The 19,989-nt window shown below is 37.7% G+C and overlaps 1 protein-coding gene across 1 annotated transcript in view; it reads right to left on the bottom strand.

Annotated features, from left to right (window-relative positions):
• UNC5C (unc-5 netrin receptor C) overlaps positions 1 to 19,989 on the bottom strand; it is a 377,961-nt gene that overhangs the window by 133,427 nt on the left and 224,545 nt on the right. The window contains exon 3 of the mRNA XM_057727431.1: positions 13,600 to 13,743. Within this exon, the coding sequence (XP_057583414.1) occupies positions 13,600 to 13,743 (144 nt within the window). The remainder of the gene's footprint in view (positions 1 to 13,599; positions 13,744 to 19,989) is intronic.

Genomic DNA, 19,989 nt, shown 5'->3' on the forward strand with positions numbered 1-19,989 from the left:
TCCATACAGTGAAATCCAATTAGCAGATATAGAATTAGACCTGAAACTATATGGATTTCTATTTACCATTTACACAGTGATCAAAGAAAGCCTTTTAGAACACATTCATGTGGGTGTACACAGCGTCTCATTTTTTATGGTAGAATTTTGAGGTTGTCAGTGATTTTTTTGCACAGTAATAATAGTGTGGTTACAAATTATTTATGATGTGAAACCCACTAATTTCATGGCGTTCTACAAACATGAACTCTGCTTTTTGACAGTGTGGTAGGCAGAAAAGAAGGCTACCTGGGAGTTCGAAGACTTTGTGGCCTTACCCTCCTTATTTGTAAAATGAAAGTAAATGACTGGATGCTTTTAAAGGTCTCTTTTGTCATAAGGGCCTATGACTGAGTAAACTAAGATTTTAAATATGCATTTTAGGGGAAAACAGCCTATCCTTTGTCAAATAAGATCTTTAAGGATTTATACTAATTATCAGTGTCCAAGAGAAATAATAGAAGAAATTATTTTTCAATAATCTAGGAGATGATGCGTCTTTGAAAAGAAAAGCTTATACATTTTCCTCTTAGGACAATCTTCATGGAACTTTTGTGCACTTCAATATACAGGTATGGGTAAGAATTAGAAAATGGGGTGATGATCACAAAATCTGGAAACAACAAATGTTGGAGAGGGTGTGGAGAAAAGGGAACTCTCCTGCACTGTTGGTGGGACTGTAAGTTGGTACAGCCACTATGGAAAACAATTTGGAGGTTCCTTAAAAAACTACAAATAGAATGACCATATGATCCAGTAATCCCACTCCTGGGCATATACCCAAAGAAAACCATAATCCCAAAAGAAACTTGTACCATAATGTTTATTGCAGCACTATTTACAATAGCCAGGACATGGAGGCAACCTAAATGCCCATCAACAAATGAATGGATACAGAAGATGTGGCATATATACACAATGGAATATTACTCAGCTATAAAAAGGGATGAGATGGAGCTATATGTAATGAGGTGGATAGAACTACAATCTGTCATACAGAGTGAAGTAAGTCAGAAAGAGAAGGACAAATATTGTATGCTAACTCACATATACGGAATCTAAAAATGGTACTGATGAACTCAGTGACAAGAACAAGGACGAAGATACAGAGAATGGACTGGAGAACTCGAGGTATGGGAGGGGGCGGGGGGTGAAGGGGAAACTGAGACGAAGCGAGAGAGCAGCACAGACATATATATACTATCAACTGTAAAATAGATAGTGAGAAGTTGTTGTATAACAAAGGGAGTTCAACTCGAGGATGGAAGATGCCTTAGAGGACTGGGGCGGGGAGGGTGGGGGGGACTCGAGGCGGAGGGAGTCAAGGAAGGGAGGGAATACGGGGATATGTGTATAAAAACAGATGATTGAACTTGGTGTACCCCCCAAAAAATAAAAAAATTAAAAAAATTTAAAAAAAATTAAAAAAAAAAGGCATTAGATACTTGAGGGGGAAAAAAAAAAAAGAAAATGGGGTGATGGATGGGTTCCAGAAGATTTCATATTAAAAATATGAAAAAATCCTTTGTACAAATCCAAGAGAGCAATATATGAATATACATCACAAAAACAGATGAATATTAAAGCTCTAATGATTATAAATGCAATGAGAATTACTCTGACAAAATTAATTTTTTCTCTCTCCGTGGAGAGGTGGAAGGGAAATGCCTACCCAAAACAGCATGCAAGAAAACCTATCTCACCAAAGCGCATATTTATGAAAGGGGCCCCAAATCAGGTCTCCTCCGCAGTGACATCCCTTGAGCATCTTTGCCTGACACCATCTGAAAAGGGTGAGAGTGGCCTACAATGGGAAAGTTGAGGCTGGACAGGTGGGAGCTTTGACTATAACAGGTCATACTACCATCCAAGACCCTGTGAGCCCTGCTGATTTGGGAAGGAAACCAGGAGAAAATACCAGCAAAAGATCTCTCTATGGTGTCTGAAAAGGCAGGTTGCTGATACTATTGTCTTTGAAAAAGAAACATGTTCTCACTCCAAGTTTTGAAAAAACTAATTTACAGTTGTTAAAAATGTTTATTCCCTTAGCAATGCTACTTCATTATGCAGAAAGATTTATTAGAATAAAATATTTTTTAAAAGACAGAATCTTGACAATGTGATAGACTGACACTATGAAGTCAAGAATTCTCTGATGGATATACTTCAATAGATTATTCTAATGGAAAATAAAATCCTTAAGTTCCATTGAATAATAAGATATAAATGACATATTATTATCTTATTAATGTTGGTTGTCTTTTAGATCTGGTAGGGTTTTGTGAATATTAAAAGAGATATTGAATCTGAAAAGGTTTGGGAAGATTATGAAGCACAAAACACATGTAATAAATTATTACAACTATTTCTATTACTATTAGTTAGAGAGTTCTGGCATAAAAGATGATTACTCATCTGGGTAAATAGTGGCAGGGCAGGAATAGAGAATGGACTTGAGAACATGGGGTGGGGGGAGGGGGAAGCTGAGATGAAGTGAGAGTGTAGCACTGACATATATACACAACCAAATGTAAAATAGATGGCTAGTGGGAAGCTGCTGCATAGCACAGGGAGATCAACTTGATGCTTGATGATCACCTAGAGGGGTGGGATAGGAAGGCTGGGAGGGAGGCTTTCAAGGGAGGGGATATGGGAATATATGTATACTGTATATAGCTGATTCACTTTGTTGTATAGCAGAAACTAACACAATATTGTAAAGCAATTATACTCCAATAAAGATGAAAAAAACCAGCATTAAAATATGAAATGGAATAAATAGAAAATGTCAAGCGATCATACACAGTATTATTATGTATGTACATATGTACATACACACACACACATGCACACACACCTCTGTGTATGTGTATGGGTGAAGAGATGGGTATATGTTTATTTCATGGATCATGATATAAACATATTTGTTATTATAGGTCACTGTGAAAGAGGTCTGAAAGCTCCTGCAAAGCAAGATAACACTGCAGCCAAGAGCAAGATCTTCAGTTTGGACAAACTTGGGTTCAAGTTCTGACTTTACCGCTTGATTAGTTGTGTGACCTTGAGCACACTGCTTAACCTCGTCTTACTTTAGTTTCTTCAGCTAAAAAATGGGTGTGATAATAGTAACTATTTTTACAGGGTTATATAGGAAGAAGCACCTATAAAACTCTAGCATCACGCCTTGAGTATAATATGTGCTCAGAAGATGGTAATCCCCACACCATTCTTCCCACAGTATTAGTGAATTTTAGTATGCTACACAAACATGAGACATTATCATCGTCAGTCAAAATAATCATAAACAAGTGAGACAAAGTAATTACGAGTGTGGGAGACTAATGATTAAAAGCGATGTGTCACAAAGAGAAACTCGGGGACTACCATAATGTGCGTGAAAAAAACTGCAGATTCCATACTTAGATTGGGCTCCAGGAATCCAGTTTTTATTGGTCCCCAGGTGTGTTTTACACATAGCACTAAAATCTGAGAACCACAGATTGATTGACTGATTATTTATGGAACACCTACTATATGCATGGCACTGTGCTAGGCCCTGTAAACAGAGGGAGAGAGGGGCCTGGGAGGCTGTGGGAACCAAGAAGTCTGTTTCTGCCCTGTGGTTCTTAAGACAATGAGTCCCTGTTGGTGTCTCCCCAGTGTCAGTACTTACTTTTGTCCAGACTGACGGCTGATATTGTTTAGCACAGAAACTGAAATTTCACGTCTCTAGGGGACATGCAGGTGACTTAAATGAAAGAAAGTTAGGCACAAGAATTATTTTTTATCTTAAAACACAGCACCAACCTGGGCTGTCTTTGGTTTTTCAAATTTTAATAGAGACATGGGTACAAAACCAATTCACTTAACTTTTTACTTGCTACTCAGCTCTATGCTGCCATATAGGAATACAGGTTCAGTGAGCCACAGACCCCATTTTTGACAGAAACTAGTAATCAATTAATTCTTTTCATGCTCAATGAAAAGAGGCGGTGAACACATTTTTTCAGTTGTTAAAATTTTGTATCACTGTTCTTTCAAAGTGTTCCTCTAGCAAATAAATCTATGGTCACATAAAGTAATAATACTTGTGTTCTTAGAGGGAAAAATGAGCCTTCCTTCCAATAATGATAAAAGGCGATAATTATGTTGTCATAATAGAGTATAACTTATGCTTAAATCACTAAATCTGGCTGTTAACAGCAAATAACTGCCATGAACCGACCTATATAGCATATTTTGGGAAAACTAGACTAGCCTTCCAAGCTTTGAGCATTTATTAAAAGTGAAGTAGTCCTGACAATGCTATAGAACCCTAAAAAGTTTGCCATGGTTTTCTTTTCCAGGAACAGAGTATCTTTGCTGGAATTTAAAAAAATCATGAAAAAAAATTTATATTCAGCAACTTCCATTGTGGTTTTTAAATGGAAGGGACACAGTATAAAAAACATGTTGGAAGGAGTTTTCTTTTTAACTTGCTTTTTCTTCTCAAATATTGTAAAAGATACAACAAAACAAAACAAAACAAAACAAAAAACCACGAACCAACAAAAACATGAAGTCTCCTTTATGGTTGGATTGCGATGTGAACTATCACATTTCTGCAAACCTGTACAACGAATTAGACTGTAAAAAGAAAAGTTTAAAATTCAGATTTACTGCTTCCTAAACAAGTGACTTGGGTAATTTATCTAATATTTCATTTCCATGCTTCTGTTTCATTATTTGCAAAATAAGGATATAACAGAACCCACTCATAGGATTGTTGGAGGCATCACAAGAGTTAAGATGCACAAGGGGCTTATAGAATTAGGCATACAGTAAGCATACCATAAATGTTGGTTACTACGACACGGGGTCTTTCAAAGACAAAAGATTGAAGAGGAAAGATTTTGTTCCTATTATTGTTTTGTAACCTTTTTTACTTTTTAAAAAACTGTTTTGACCACTCATGAATTTAGCATAAACATTTTCATAATATCACAGTTATAGGCAGGGACAGAGGTTAGAATGATCTTTGAGCAAATCAGCAGAAGGATTATCTTGGCAATGTCTTTAGTTTTGCGGAGGCATGGCTATCCCTTACTGCATGGGGTCATTTAAACAGAAATCCTGAGTGAGCAAAGTCCCTGCAAAGGGAAGTATGATTTCAGCCATTTTTCTTTATTTCTTGGCTTTGGGGCATTTACAGGACAAACATATTTGTATTCAGATAGCTTTGCTAAAGGCTTTTTAAAAAAATAAATATTTTAGAGCTAGAACTCGAAAGACATCCATTACGGAGAAGAGGAAGGGGGAAAAAAACATATAAGCCACTCTTCTATTCACACTGCATCTTTATCTTCAGAAAAAAAGAAGATTATATGTCATCACAATATTTTTTAAGGTATGTCTTAGGGATAAATAAGAAACATGCAACTTTATGGATGAGAAACCCGATATATCAAAAAGTTAAGGCTCTTTCTCAAAGTACAAAAGGAGAACACAATTGCAGACAAACTTTTGCAAATAAGCAATTTAGCCATAAACTTCCCATTTCATACAGCAGAAAACATAACTTTAATGACATATTTTAGTCCAGTGGGTTACCAGCCCTTCCAATAGCACACAGATGGATGATTTTTTCCCAAACTATAACTTGTGAGACAGTATTCTATCAATTAGATGTCTACCTCTCAGAACAAATATGAGCTATAAATGCCTATGGATTTGTGGAGCCTCCACGAATCTTGGGAACTTCTGTCTAAACACAAAAGCAAATATGTTTGGAAAAATACAGACTGATGCAATAAGGTATGTGTTATGGTTTTTAATCTTGAAATAGGAACCACATGATGAACTAATTAATATAAGTTGAGATTTATATGAAACAGGAGATATTTATTGTTAAAATTTTTCTTATCTAAAGGTGTCTAAATTGTGCAATTAATCTCATCTAATTCAACATCTGGCCTCTGTAAGTTACAGTGGGTTTACTGGGGGCTTACATGGTCATACAAGGGATCAAACCACTGCTCAGAAATGCACGTTAGTAAACAGGCCATTTATTCTGCTGTGTTGGCAAGCCTGCTGAGCTCTACCAAGGCATTGACATTAGGCTGCCAGGTTCTGCCACAGTAAAACCTATTCAGAACACCTGGTTAATGGAGAACACCTGCATTATTTGTTTAAATTGGATTTTTAATTTTGATTATGCTGAGTAGACAGGTAGGAAATGGAAAAGTAACATACAAGGTCACAGATAATGACTTCTGTATATATAAACTAACATAATAATTGACAAGCTGACATACACATTTAACTGGAGATACTACTACCCCTACTATAAAAATATTAGTTCATTCATTTCTTTAAGATATTTATGGAGTTCCTACACAGTGTCAGGCATCATTGTAGGCATTTTGAATTGATCAGTGAACAAACCAAACAAAAATCTTTGCCCATGTGGACCTTAATTTCTAAGGGGCTGGGGGAAATAGACCATAGGTCATGAACATAATAAATAAGTAAGAATATAGTAGGTTAGAAGTTGATAGGTGTTATGGAGAAAATAATTAGGTACAAAAGTCTAATGGGAATTTGAAGTGGGGGGGAGCCCAGGGCAGTCACTTCAATCTCTTCTGATGTCCTCAAATTCCTTGGGTGATAAAAGATTTTTACTGAAAGAACAAATCATTAGCATGAAATAGCAGCATCACTTTGCCTTATCATATGCTTTCAATTTAATTCAATTTCATTCCATTTATTTACGTATTCAGTTCTTTAGCACCAGCCATGTCCGAAGCACTATTTTTCACTAGAACAGTGCCTGCTCTAGTAAAGGTGATATTCCAGTGGTGGAGACAGATCACAAATAATGATGATGAGGAATGCTCTCAAGAAAAATAAAGCAGGCTTGCGGTTAGAAAAGTGACAGAGTTGGCATCAGTGGGTACTAGGTAAACTGGTCAGGGTTGCCCCCTCTGAAGAGCTGATGTCCCAGCAGAAATCTGAATGAAAGAAGGAGGTGAGCCACAGGCAGAGTTGGGGAAGAATGTTCCAGGTGGGAGGGAAGAGTTATTGCAAATAGCCTGTATCTGGAATGAGTGTATCCAATATTCTAAAAACAAAGAAACTGGTGTGGTTGGAGCAGACCAAGCAATAGGAGGGAGCCAGGAACCCAAGGCCTTCTTACACCTCTTCATTATAAATAATAGTGAGCCTATACCATTAAGCATATGGAAAATAAGATATTTTTTGTGAACTGCCACCTGACACAAAATCACGGTCACCTCCTCTCTTATTTGTATCCAGTGTGTTGGTTAAAAGCATGGACTCCTTTGCTGGTCTGATCTGCTTCTCCATATATGAGCTTTGAACTCAGGCAGGTTTTTAAATCTCCCTTTGTTCTCCATTTCCTCATCTGTCAAATGAGGAAAATAACACCCGTCACACAGAATTGTTGCAAGGATTGAATGAACTAATCCATGTAAGTGTTGGTCAAAGGGTATAGACTTTCAGGTACACGATGGATAAGTTCTGGGGATATTTCTGTACAGCACGGTTACTATAGTTAATAGCACTGTACTGTGTAATTAAAATTTGCTAAGAGAGTATTATCCTAAGTGCTTTCACCATACACACACACACACGGTAACTATGTGAGGTGAAAAAGTGATTGAAACAGTACATCTATTATTATTATTCTATAGCCTATCTGTCCAGTGTGAGCCACTCGTGGCTATGGAGCAGTTGATATGTGGCTAGTCTCAACTGAGAAGTACTGTAGTGCAAAGATTAGTATGAAAAAAAGAATGTGAGGTACGTCCTGAATACTTATTTATATTGGTTATTTTATTGAAATGATAAATACAGTGGACTAACATATTATTAAAATTAATTCTGCCTGGGTTTTCTTTTTTTCTTTTCTTTTTCTTTTTTTTAACTTTTTTAAGGGTGGCTATTAAAAAAAGTTGAAATGACGTGGCTGTCATTATAGTTCCTTGGACGTTATTGTTCTGGACAGTGTTCTAGACATTACAGACAGTTGTAAACACGGCTTGGTCCAGGTCTACATGGCTCACAAGGTGGCTCTGATCTCAGAGAAAAGGATGAGTGAGCTATGAGAGGAAGGCAGAGAGGACCACCCTGATTCTCCTTAATTCTTCCCAGGAACTATCCTATTCCAATCTGTAGTCAGTGGCCTTTGTGGTGGTGGCTGTGATTTACTGGTTTGCACAATAAGAAACAAAAACTCCTTAGGAACTATCCTGACATTCCCAGGAAGATGGATTGTCTGTGCACATAAATCCACTGTAACTCCTGAATTGAGGAGAAGGGTGACCACATAGAAGGCTCCTCCATCCTCAGGCACAGGGACAAAATTACAGTCTAATTATACTTGAATCAGCAGAGAACTTCAGCCTCTAGGACTGACATCCCAGGCCTGGTACAGGAAGCGGTGAAAGAAGAAAAAACTGTTTAGCTTTGAAAGTTAACTTAGTATCAGTAAGTTTCAAAATGCACAAATAAAGTTGTTTGAATCCCTATCTTTGCTGTGATGAACACCTTATCCTGCCCTGAGCACTTGCTTTCTGTCTGGCACTATGCCACATGCTTAACACGCTTATTCTAGTTTAATCTTAAAATAACCCTATCATCTTCATTTCATGGTTGATGGAACTAAGTCTCAGAGGGGTCAAGTCACTTGACGAAGTTCTCACTAGTAAGTGATGGAACTAGGGTCTGAATACATAAGCCAACCTGGCCCCAAAAGTCTGCTCTAACCACTCCACCGTGCTACTCCTTTCACATTATACCCACCATCCCGACAACGGCAACCATGAACAACATCATCAGTGATCACAACATCAACAACAGCAGCCAAGACGCTTCCCAAAGAAAGACCGTGTTTGCTGGTATTTTGCCTGAATTACATTTCCCTACCTTAGCACATAATTTTCGCACTGGCCTTGTTATAACAAGGGACACTGGAAGAAACAACTCAATGAAACTGGCGGCTGCGTCACTATCAGGGTTCTACTTTGGACAGTCATTATAGTGTCCACTCAGGTTCCCTCAGAAGAAACTCCTCTCTCTATGATGGAAGCTGCAGCACCCACTAAGGACACCTGACACTGCTCTGCTAAATGTATACGGATTTACAGCGGGCATATCATGTTCTCAGCTCATGCCTGGCCGAATCCGAACTTTTTCCTATTTCCTGTTTTCCCTCTGCCCTGATTGTCTCACAAACTTATTCTTGTATTTTATACAGTTTGAATGTATAAAATATCAGAAAACTTGAATGAATAGCTAATCTTCATTTCTGCTTTATAAACTTCCGAAAATAGAGGTTTTTCATGAAAGAACTAGAAGCCCCGCCATAGAACGCATAGTGAGTATAGATGGAATTAGGTGAGAGGTGATTGTACTTCTTTAACTTTAGCCTCCTGGTTATCTTTACCTGAGAAAAATGTAAGCTTTAAATGCAGCTGATGTGACAGCCATCTGTCAAATATTACTGGGCAAAGCACCACAGCTGACTTGAAACATAGCAAATCAGAAAATCTGCAGCCTTCCTGTGACATCAGCGAGGACTCGCTTGGTAGGGATCAGCCCTGACAGAGAGAATGTGAAATTTAACTTTTTTTTTTCATCCTGATATAAATCTATATGAGTAAATCTTTATACACTGAATGTCGTTCCCTGGCCACACACATATGAGTTCAGTTAATTATGAAAGTACAAGCAAACTGCTCTTCAGTCTTAATACATGAAGATGAAAAGGTGCTATGGGCAAACTAATGTCTTACTAGAAGAAGAGTTTGTCTTATTATTATTTGAAAATGTCAAACTACGTTTAAAAGCTGTGAAGTAAATAGCAAAGTTTATGTAATATGTTGCAAAGAAAAATGAGGTTCTTATATGTTTTTAATTTTTAACGTGGCAAATAGGGGTATATGAAGAGAATATTATATATGCTATTTTATTATTTATTAATTGTATATTATTTATATATACATATATATGAAATTGGCACCCCATGAGTCATCATTTGTAACTATGAAGCCCTTAAATTTCAGCTTTTAGGCAAGCCAATTTAGTATAGAGTGTAGATTGGCAATTTTAAATATTTATTATACTTGATATTAGTGAACATATAGTAAGGAAAGATATAATTGTATATCATTGTGCCTCTTTCGATTATAACTAGAAGCTAATTTTGCATTCGTTTAATTATCTGACCAAAACAATAATTTTCTTGTTCTTTGTAAAATGTTTGGAAATACCTTTTTCTTCATAATTATTAAAATAAAATCTTCAAGATCTGTGGTAGACAACTGCAGTGGATGACACGTTTTCAGGACCGATCCCATCTGTTGGGAGTGATGATGGTGAAGGCTCCCAGCCTCTCCCTCCTGGAATTGCCCTCAGTTGAGAAGAGCTGACTTGTCCCCGGTCATACAAGTTGGTGAGGGTGAGGAGAAAAGGAGGGGCCTACATCCACTGACTACTCAGTGTCGGGGAGAAAGGTCAGCTTACCTCCCATGCCTCAAGGCGGGGCAACTCTGAAGGGCTGTCCTAGCTCCAGAGTTTCCCATGGGGCCATCTTTTGCTGTACCTGCACTGCAGTTCACATTTCTCCCTCTGCCCAATTCTATTCCTCCATAGATACTGTTCTGGAGAGGCCTCGCTAATACACTGCCCACATGCATGTCTCCAACTCACAGTCTATTTCATGGAGAATCCACATAGCACAAAGTAAAAAATCTCTTTAGACATGCTCAGAGAGGAATGATTAATATAGAGCAATTATTTATAATGGTTTTAATTCAACAAAATTTATTAAACATCTTTGATGTTCTAGGCATTGTGCTAAGCGCTGAAGACATACAGTTAAGCAAAGCTGAATTAAGCAAAACTGATCTCAAGGAACTCGCTGGCATGAAACACAGATGTTACAACAGGAGAATACAATTCAAAGGAGATAAGCCTATATTAAGAGGATGGACAAACTGCTCTGAAAGATTTGAGAAAGGAGCATCTATCATTCTGGAGACTGCTGAGGCAGGAATGACTTCACTAAGGACAACTGAAAGAAATCCTTCAACAAGCTCAGGTCTCTTGAATCACTCTTTCCTTTCTTTCTCTCACATCCCACATCCAATCTCTCAAAAAAAGTGCTGCTGCCTCTGCCTTTGAATATATCTAGAATCCAGGTCTCACAGCTTCACAGCTTCTAATCTATGGTATCCTAAGATCTCTCACAGCTGCAAGCCTCATAACTGGTCTCCCTGCTTCTATTCTTGCTTCTCATGGTCTATTCTCAACACAGCAGTCAGGTGTTCTGCTAAAATGGAAGTCATGTCATGAATCTCTCTGCGGAAAACATCCCCAAATTCTCATTTCATACTGAGAACCAAAGATGTTACACCCACAGGGTCTAGGCCATCTCCACACTGCCCTCCTGTCCTTACATTTCTCAGCTCATCCAGGAGATTCCTCTCACTCACTCTCTTCCAGCCACTCTGGTTAATTAGGTCTTCTTAGTACCCACCAGCACATTCCTGCCTTAGGGCATTTGTACTTACGCCACCTGCTGCCCCCTCTGCCTGACTTCCTCTCTCCCTTCCTTCAGGTTTCTTCAACTGTCAACTTCCTCTGGAGGTCTCCCCTGACCATCCTCCCCAGCACAACATACCCGCTTTTCCCACTTATCTCTCTTCATAGCACTTACCATCTGCTCTGTCTCTGATTATTTGTTGCATTTAGAGTGTGCCCTTGCTCACAAGACACAAGCCTCCTGAGGGCAGGGATCATTACATGCTTTGATTCTGGCTCCATACCCAGCACCTACAACTGTCCCAAGAACAAAGTAAGTGCTTATTGAATGTTTGTTGAATAAATGAATTTTTACAAATAATGAAGGGAAGTAAGAGAAAGGTGAAGCCCTTCAGTATGAACAATAGCTGGCAAGCAAAGAAATGGAAGTATTTCTAATCTAGTGTGACTAGATTGGAGACATTCTTTGTTGTTGGAGCTGGAAACTTAGGTTACCTTATGTAAACAATGAAATATGGTTGTTATAGGCTGAAATGTGTCCCCCCCAAATTCACATGTTGAAGTCCTAGCTCCTAGTACCTCAGAATGTGACTTTATTTGGAGATATGGACCTTAAAGAGGTGATTAGGTTAAAATGAAACCATTAGGGTGGCCTTAATCCAATTTGACTGGCCTCCTTATGAGAAGAGAAACTGGATGTGGATAGTTAGAGAAGGAAGATTTTGTGAACACACGGAGAAGATAACCATCTACAGGCCAAGGAGAGAGGCTTCAGAAGAAGCCAACACTGCCAGCACCTTGATCTTGGAACTCCAGCTTCCAGAACTGTGAGAAAATAAGTTTCTGCTGTTTAGGCCACCAGTTGGTAGAATTTTATGGCAGCCCTAGCAAACTAATTCAATGATATATACCACTGTAGGAAATTTTGACTTTGTCTCACAAGCCACTATCAAAATTTAATCAGAGATGGAGGTGAGCTGAGGTGAGACCTGAGTTTTAGGAATCTTCTGAAATCTTTCATTTGTGGTAATATGGAGAAAGGATTGGAAAAGGGAAAAAACTTGAGTCATGGAGACTAACTGGGAAGTGTTTGCAACAGTTGGGTTCTAGATCAAGCAGGATGGAAGGAAGAGGTGAGAAGAGAACTGGGGGAAGCATCAGAGTCAAAATTGTTGGGACTTAGTGACATATTACAGGTAAGTGACATCGACATCAATGCAAATTGAAATTTAATAAAATATAGACATGCAAAGGAATTCAGATAATAAAATTTACATGGGTTTCAGTGGTCTCATACTTGAGAAAATTTCTCAATATGGAACCTTAAGACATATTAAAGCAGCATTCATGCTGCTCAAGGCATGAACAGTGCTAGTTGAGAAAAGGGCTTGCAGAAAGAGCTGCAGGCTACATCTCCTTGGAGATAATATACACATTAGCATATTAAAGAATCTGGAAAGTTTTGCAATGAAGAAACCTCTTTAACTTTGTCCAAAAAATGTATTTCCCGCAATTATTGATTATGGAACCCTTTTTTGTGAGGCACCTTTTAACCTCTCCCTGAACACAAACACTCTAGAAATTAACACAGTTTGGAAAACAGTGTGTATTTTGATGCACTAGAACAGTTCTAAAATAAATAGAGAAAACTTGTCTGGGTAATTTCTATTTCTAACAGCAAAACTAGTTAACACTGTCCTAACAAATTGACAGAATAAAGTCATTAAAGGAATATACTTGGTTTTCCCATAGCCTAATTACTACCAGATTAAAAAGGAAAATTCAGTCTTTTGAAAGTAGCACTAATTCTTTCACATCCCTAAAAGGAAGATAACACTGCCTTGAAACAAAAAATAAAATGATATTCTGGTAACTTAAAGGGAAAGTGTAGCTCAAATGCAGAAATCTGGGAGCAGTTTTTAACCAGGGTTCTTTGACACTAGAGCAGTTATGGTCTAAATTTTCCCACTTTCCATCAGTTTCTGGAATCCACAGCGTCCCTGCACAATGACTCACATGCGATGCGCACGTAGGCCTTCCGGCTCTTGGTGGTACCTGCCGAGCTCCAGGCTACACACTGGCACCAATAATCTTCAGGCCCAAAGAGTTCTTCCACTTGCTGGCGTGAAATCTCAATGCTCACTTCCCGGACGATGAGACCTGTGAAGGCAAAGGAAGATTTAAGTCAGGAGAAAACTTGAACTAAGAAAATACAAAGCACCATACCTAAATTTCCCCCACAGTGATCCTTCTTGATGCCACAGACCAACATCCCAGGTATTGCCTCTCATCTCCTCCGATTTTCCTCTGGCTCCAGTTACTTGACCCACAGCTTTTTCATTCTCTTATTTGCTATTTCAGATCTTCCAGATTTGTCAGAAAATGAAAGTGGAGCTGATCTATCATGCCACAAAATTACACCTTTCTCCTCATAGCCTAATATTCACCCTCCAGCAAGTTATCTTCCTTTGTGTATTCAAACATCAACTTGAATTTAACATCTTCTAAGGATTCTATCTTAATTACATAGGTTGTGGGTAAGATACCCATATGCTGCACACAACTTTACAATGACTAAGCCTACCTAATTCTTTACATGAAATCAGAGAGAACGACCTAAAACTATAATCATAGGTATATAAATCATCAGTATATATATCTATATACACAAATATGCATATCAGTTTTTATTATTACATGACCTAGTACTTTACAAACCTGTGGTGATTTTTTAAAACGAAGTCATTTTAAACAGCTTTGTTTATTATTAAGGCACATTGTTTTTCTTAAAAGGAATACTAGCCTCAGTTAACAAACCTCTGCTGTTTTATCCAAAGAATGTATGACTTTAAGGTTTTCATGAGTAATATTTTGAAAGCCCAAATGTTTCTCTATAATAACAATATAACCAAAATCCTGTTAAAAATAAAGTGGCTTCCAGTTAAAAATGCTCAAAATGATTGGAATTTATTTCACAGTATTATGTAATCCTAAATATAACAAAAATTGAACTAAGAATCTGGGATTATCATCTTAGGGGTATTTATCCTGTGATACCAAAGTCTGTTTCAGAGATTCATCCTGCAAGATGCCTCTCTGCACTCAGCAAGAAGGATTATCTGGACAGTATATGTGGGCAACTGCCAGTTCTCTTGCACACACTTCCAGCATGGAGTGTCTATTGATAGAACTGGCAGGGGCACCCTTTAGGGAGTAGGAGAATTTGCTCTGGGTCAGGTATGAGCACACTAAGAAAAATTAAATGTGTTACTTTGTACTGTTTATTCATTCATTAATTCATTCATTGACCAAATATCTACTGAGTATCAATTATGTAGAAGATATTGCACTAGGTGCTTGTGAAACTCTTATGAGTAAGAGAGTCATTGCTCTCAACTTTTATTTTTGTGAGGAGCACACATATTAACTAGATTATTGTGCAATTGATTATTTAATTACAATTGTGTTCAATGCTGCAGAGAAGTATAGAGACAATGAGAGTAAATAACAAGGGAACCCAACTTGGTTATGAAGGCTCCAACATGAGCTGTGTTGATTAAATCATGTGGGGAGAGGGACAGGACACATGGGAAGAAGCAGGAAGGCGAAGGAGGAGATGGAGAACCCAGGAGAAGACAACTGAGCACTGGACGTAGAGAATACTAGCATCAGATGAAACTAGAGACAAGAAAGGGACCAGTTTATATACATTCTTGTAAACCCGCAGTTCTCAAAGTATGGCCCACAGAACAGCTTTATCAACATCACGTGGGAACTTGCTGAAAATAGAGATTCCTGGGCCCCACTCCAGACTCAGTGAAAAAGAAAAACTGAGAGTCCAGCTCAGCAATATTTTAACAAGCCCTCCAAGAATTCTGATGCTTGCTACAATTTGAGAACCCACTGTTGTACACCACGTTGAGGATTTGGGATTTCTTTCTGGCAGCCAAGTGTTTTAAACAAGAAGATAACATAATCAGATGAGAATTAAAAATATATACACATATAAATATACATATAGATATGATATATGATATATATATGATATAATGATATGTACAAGATAGAGTTTAGTTCCTAAAACTTATGATTTCTTAAAATGTTAGATCATGACTTCTTGGTATTAAGTATTGACATCAAAGGGGTGTCATCTGGAGATCCTAAAAAGAATATTCCAGTACTTACCCTAAAATCTAGGACATGCTCATATGGGTAAAAGCACTCAGGGAAACTAACAACCACCCAACAATAGTAGATGCTGACCCATTGGGGGATAAACAGTTCTTCCTATCACAAACTGATGGGAGTTGAGTCACAGGAACAGCTAAGTTCTTAGGTCCACTCAAGAGTCCCCGAATTGGAATGAAGCCCCAGGAAAGTGGGTTTTATAAGCCCAAGGCAGGGCAAGATCCTGATGGGGCAACTCTATTTACAAAAGTTTATTAAGTATATTTAATATTATGTAAAAATTTTGGAAATTAGTAATGCTTTTATGTTTATATAGTGATCAATTTAAAAAGAATTTTCAAGTAACTGGCATATCCTAATCCCTCACTCTTTTATGAAAAGATTACTATATTATTTTAGCCAATGTCTAACTAATAAATCTCCACAGTAAAAAACCAACTTATTAACAAGTAACACTACTTCCCTTCCTCTTTTCTGGTCCTTGCTTGGGCCTTTCATTTTCCTGTCTCATTGTGATTATTCTCATTTTTCTGATATCTAGAAATCCATGCAAAGATGGGACAGAGCCTTCCCTCCTCACCTGCCCCCTTTCTTTTTATTCCACTCTTTTGTGTTTAATACTTTTGCCTGTTTTACTTGTTTATACCTTCTCTGCTCATGCAGAAAGGCAGTTACTGGAAATGAAACCCTTCCTCTAAAGGTTGTTGCAGTAAATTTACAGTCACCGAAGGGCTGATAAACCTGCAGTGTGTATTTCCTTAGTACTATAATGGCTCTTTCCAAAATGCAGAGCAGCAAGAAGTGGGCTCAGGATATTAAAACCGCACACAAATATTTTGTGTCCCAAGATGATGACTTCAGGTTTCATTCCCCCCCTTTTACTTAAAGCAATTACAGGAAACCTAATTAAATGAGAGGGGGGACTTCATGAGGGCCACTATATCCTTTTGCCCAAAGAGGTTCATGGATGTTTCTACTGACCGCAAATCTAAATCCTTTTAAGAAGCCACAGACCAACACTCCCGCTACAGGGATTATTCATAGTATGAATGTTCTGAAGTGTGTGGCCCAGGCTCCCCATGGGCACAGGCATCAAGCATACACCGATTTTTGTCTTCAGCTTCACAGATGCCCCATTGAAGTGAAGATGGATTAATTAAGTTGTGTACACTGGTCCTGCCACATGCCCAAAGTTTACATTCCAACATTTGGTCAACAACACCAGAACAAGAAAACACTGAAGCATGAAGTTATCTAAACACTTACATTTTAGAATTCTCTAGAATTAGCTGCATTATTCAGACTCTGAGTTACTTGGTTCTATATCATCTTTTCATTACCATAGGTAGGTTCATTACCTATGACATTTTGTTCACCAAACCAGAGGCTAGTGGTTTGGCTAAAAGTAGGTAATATCCTTTCTCTTTGAAAGTGAAATTTCAAATTTGCTTGAAGTCTTGAAATGGAATAAGCAAGCTGCCTTGAAATTTGAAATACCATCAGCATTACTTCCAAGGCAGGTTGCTTTGAAGAGCATTTGGGAACTCGAAATTGGTTTCAGGTTATTTAAGGGTGGGGGGAAATGCTTCGGCCTACAGGATTTACTCAAATACAAATGTGTATTTTCCATCCTGTCTGATAACATCAAAGATTTCCCATCACTGTTCTTCCTTTAATAGTGGCATCTCAAGGATGCATGCTGTTTGAAGTTTGCAGTGATTTGCTTTTATAATAGGAGTCACTGTGGTTTGGGAGTCAGAGTGCAGGAAAGTAATTAGCATACTATACCAAGAAGTCTTATAATGAGTATGAATATGTAATAATGAAACTCCTTTTAATTGTTAATAGACAGTTTCAAATTATTTTAGAAATTCAGATGCAAATGCAACCCTCTGATTTGATCTTTGTGAGGCTCTACATGAATATGGCAATAAAATCTGGTAATTGACATTTATTGCTTATCTTTAGCATAATTTCAATTTCATAACAGTGGTCAAGCACCACAAATAGTGTTTTTCTAGAGATTATTACAATGTGATTAAAAATCCATGATTAATCCTGTTGTATAATTATTTAAAACAATATCCGCATTCTGGGACTTTCCTGGTGGTCCAGTGGTAAAGAATCCACCTTCTAACGTAGGGGACGTAGGTTTGACCCCTGGTCAGGGGACTAAGATTCCACATGCCCTGGGGCAACTAAGCCCACGTGCGAGGAACAACTGCTGAACTCATGCACCTCAACTAGAGAGCCTGCATGCCGCAAACTACAGAGCCCATGGGCTCTGGAGCCTGCACGCCACAACTAGAGAAGAGAAAACCCAGCACACCACAACTAGAGAGAAGCCCATACACCACAATGAAGAGCCTGCGCTGCAATGAAAGATCCCACATGCCTCAATGAAGATCCTGAGTGCCGCAACTAAGACGATGCAGTCAAAAAAAATTACTTACTTAATTAATTAACATTCCCTTTTTTAAAAAATCCATTTTTATTCCCCAGAAATGTAATCCTGCAGTACTGTCAACAAATATTAAAAGTCCACTAATGTCAAAAATTAAGTTCGAGAAATGTAAAGATGGACCAAATATCACACCCAAGTTTGTGCTCTTCATTTACCATGTTTTTAGGTGATACTCAAAAATCATACATCACCTTAAAAGATTTTTTAAATGCGCTCCTCAAATCTGCACCTTCTAATACCCCAGGTATGTTTCACTAAAAAGCATCCTCACCTCATGTTGGATTTAGGTGTTTTGTGTGGCTGAGTTGCATTTCTCATTCCTCGCAATTACTTTATCTTTCATACGCAAAGGAAAGTTTTGAGACACCATGTTGTGCAGACCTGGCAATTCTATTTCTTGCATCATTCTCCCTATTGGGAGAAGAGCTGTGGAGGTGACTCTACCAAATCTCATTATAGTACATTCAGAGTTAGGACACGGATTGGTGGGAAACGTACAAAGCTGCAGGTAAGGATGTTCTGGAATATATTACAATTTTATTGAATTAGCGTGGTCTCTTTTTCTTCTCTTTTAAGCTTTTTTTCTGGAGCTTAACCGTATTAGTTTTCACTAATATCTAAAATGTGAAACATATCACCTCAAGATGTCTTAATATAAACTTAACCACACAAAATGCTATCATTGTTTACAAGGATGTCATACCATAAAAAAAATGATAATTATTTTAGTAACATAACTCTTACTAAAATAATCAAAACATAACTCAAAAGGTAGAACTTTATATTTAAGACATTGTTTTATGTTACATGAAGTCATTTGACAATCTTTCCTTGAATTTTCAATAAAACATTTACTATATAAATAGGCCATCTAATTAACGAAAATTACTTCGTGTAATTGGGAATTGCAGCTTACTGGTATATTAACCTTATTATGAGTATAATTTTGCTAAAGTTACATTTACTATCTTTGTGATCAAAAGGAATTTATCTAAAAGTTAAGGAATAACATGGCTGGGACTGAGTGGTTTGAGAGATTTGCTTGAAAGCATTTCATACCTAGGCCGTTGACTTGATTCCCTTTTATGTGATAGTTTCTAGTCACTTGGTTCTGTGTGGCATTCTGTGTCCAATGGGGATCTGTGTTTTGTTTTGTTACATTTTTGTTTTCTCTAGAGCTGAGAAAAAAATATTTATTGGATTATGTATCTGTAGTGGGGAGACGTCTAATGCTTCTAGAAGGTTATACGACAACCATAGGTAAATGCAGTCTTCCCCTCTGAGACTTGAAAATTGAATTGCATGATGGTATTAAAAGAGTGACAAATGATACTCACCTGACAATGCTAACACTGTTTTTTCCCTTTTCTTTGTAGGAGTGTCAGGTTTTATTTTTTATTTTTTTTTCCTTTTAAAAAGACTTCTATTGAGATATAATTGGCATACAATACACTGCATATATTTAAAGTGTACAATTCGATTTTTTTTCTTATTAGTCATCTATTTTATACATATGAAGTGTCAGGCTTTAGATGTTACAGGAGAACCAGTGCGCCTACATTTTTTATTTTACTTTACTTTACTTTATTAATTAATTAATTTTTTTGGCTGCACTGCATCAAGTGGGATCTTCCCTGAGGTATGCAGGATCTTTTACTGTGGCACACGGGCTTTTCTCTAGTTGTGGCTATGTTTTTTTTTCTCTTTCCTATTTGTGGCGTGCAGGCTCCAGGGCGCATGGGCTCTGCAGCTGT

This window comes from Hippopotamus amphibius, chromosome 3 (genome assembly GCF_030028045.1).
Source record: "Hippopotamus amphibius kiboko isolate mHipAmp2 chromosome 3, mHipAmp2.hap2, whole genome shotgun sequence".
Lineage (NCBI taxonomy): Eukaryota > Metazoa > Chordata > Mammalia > Artiodactyla > Hippopotamidae > Hippopotamus > Hippopotamus amphibius.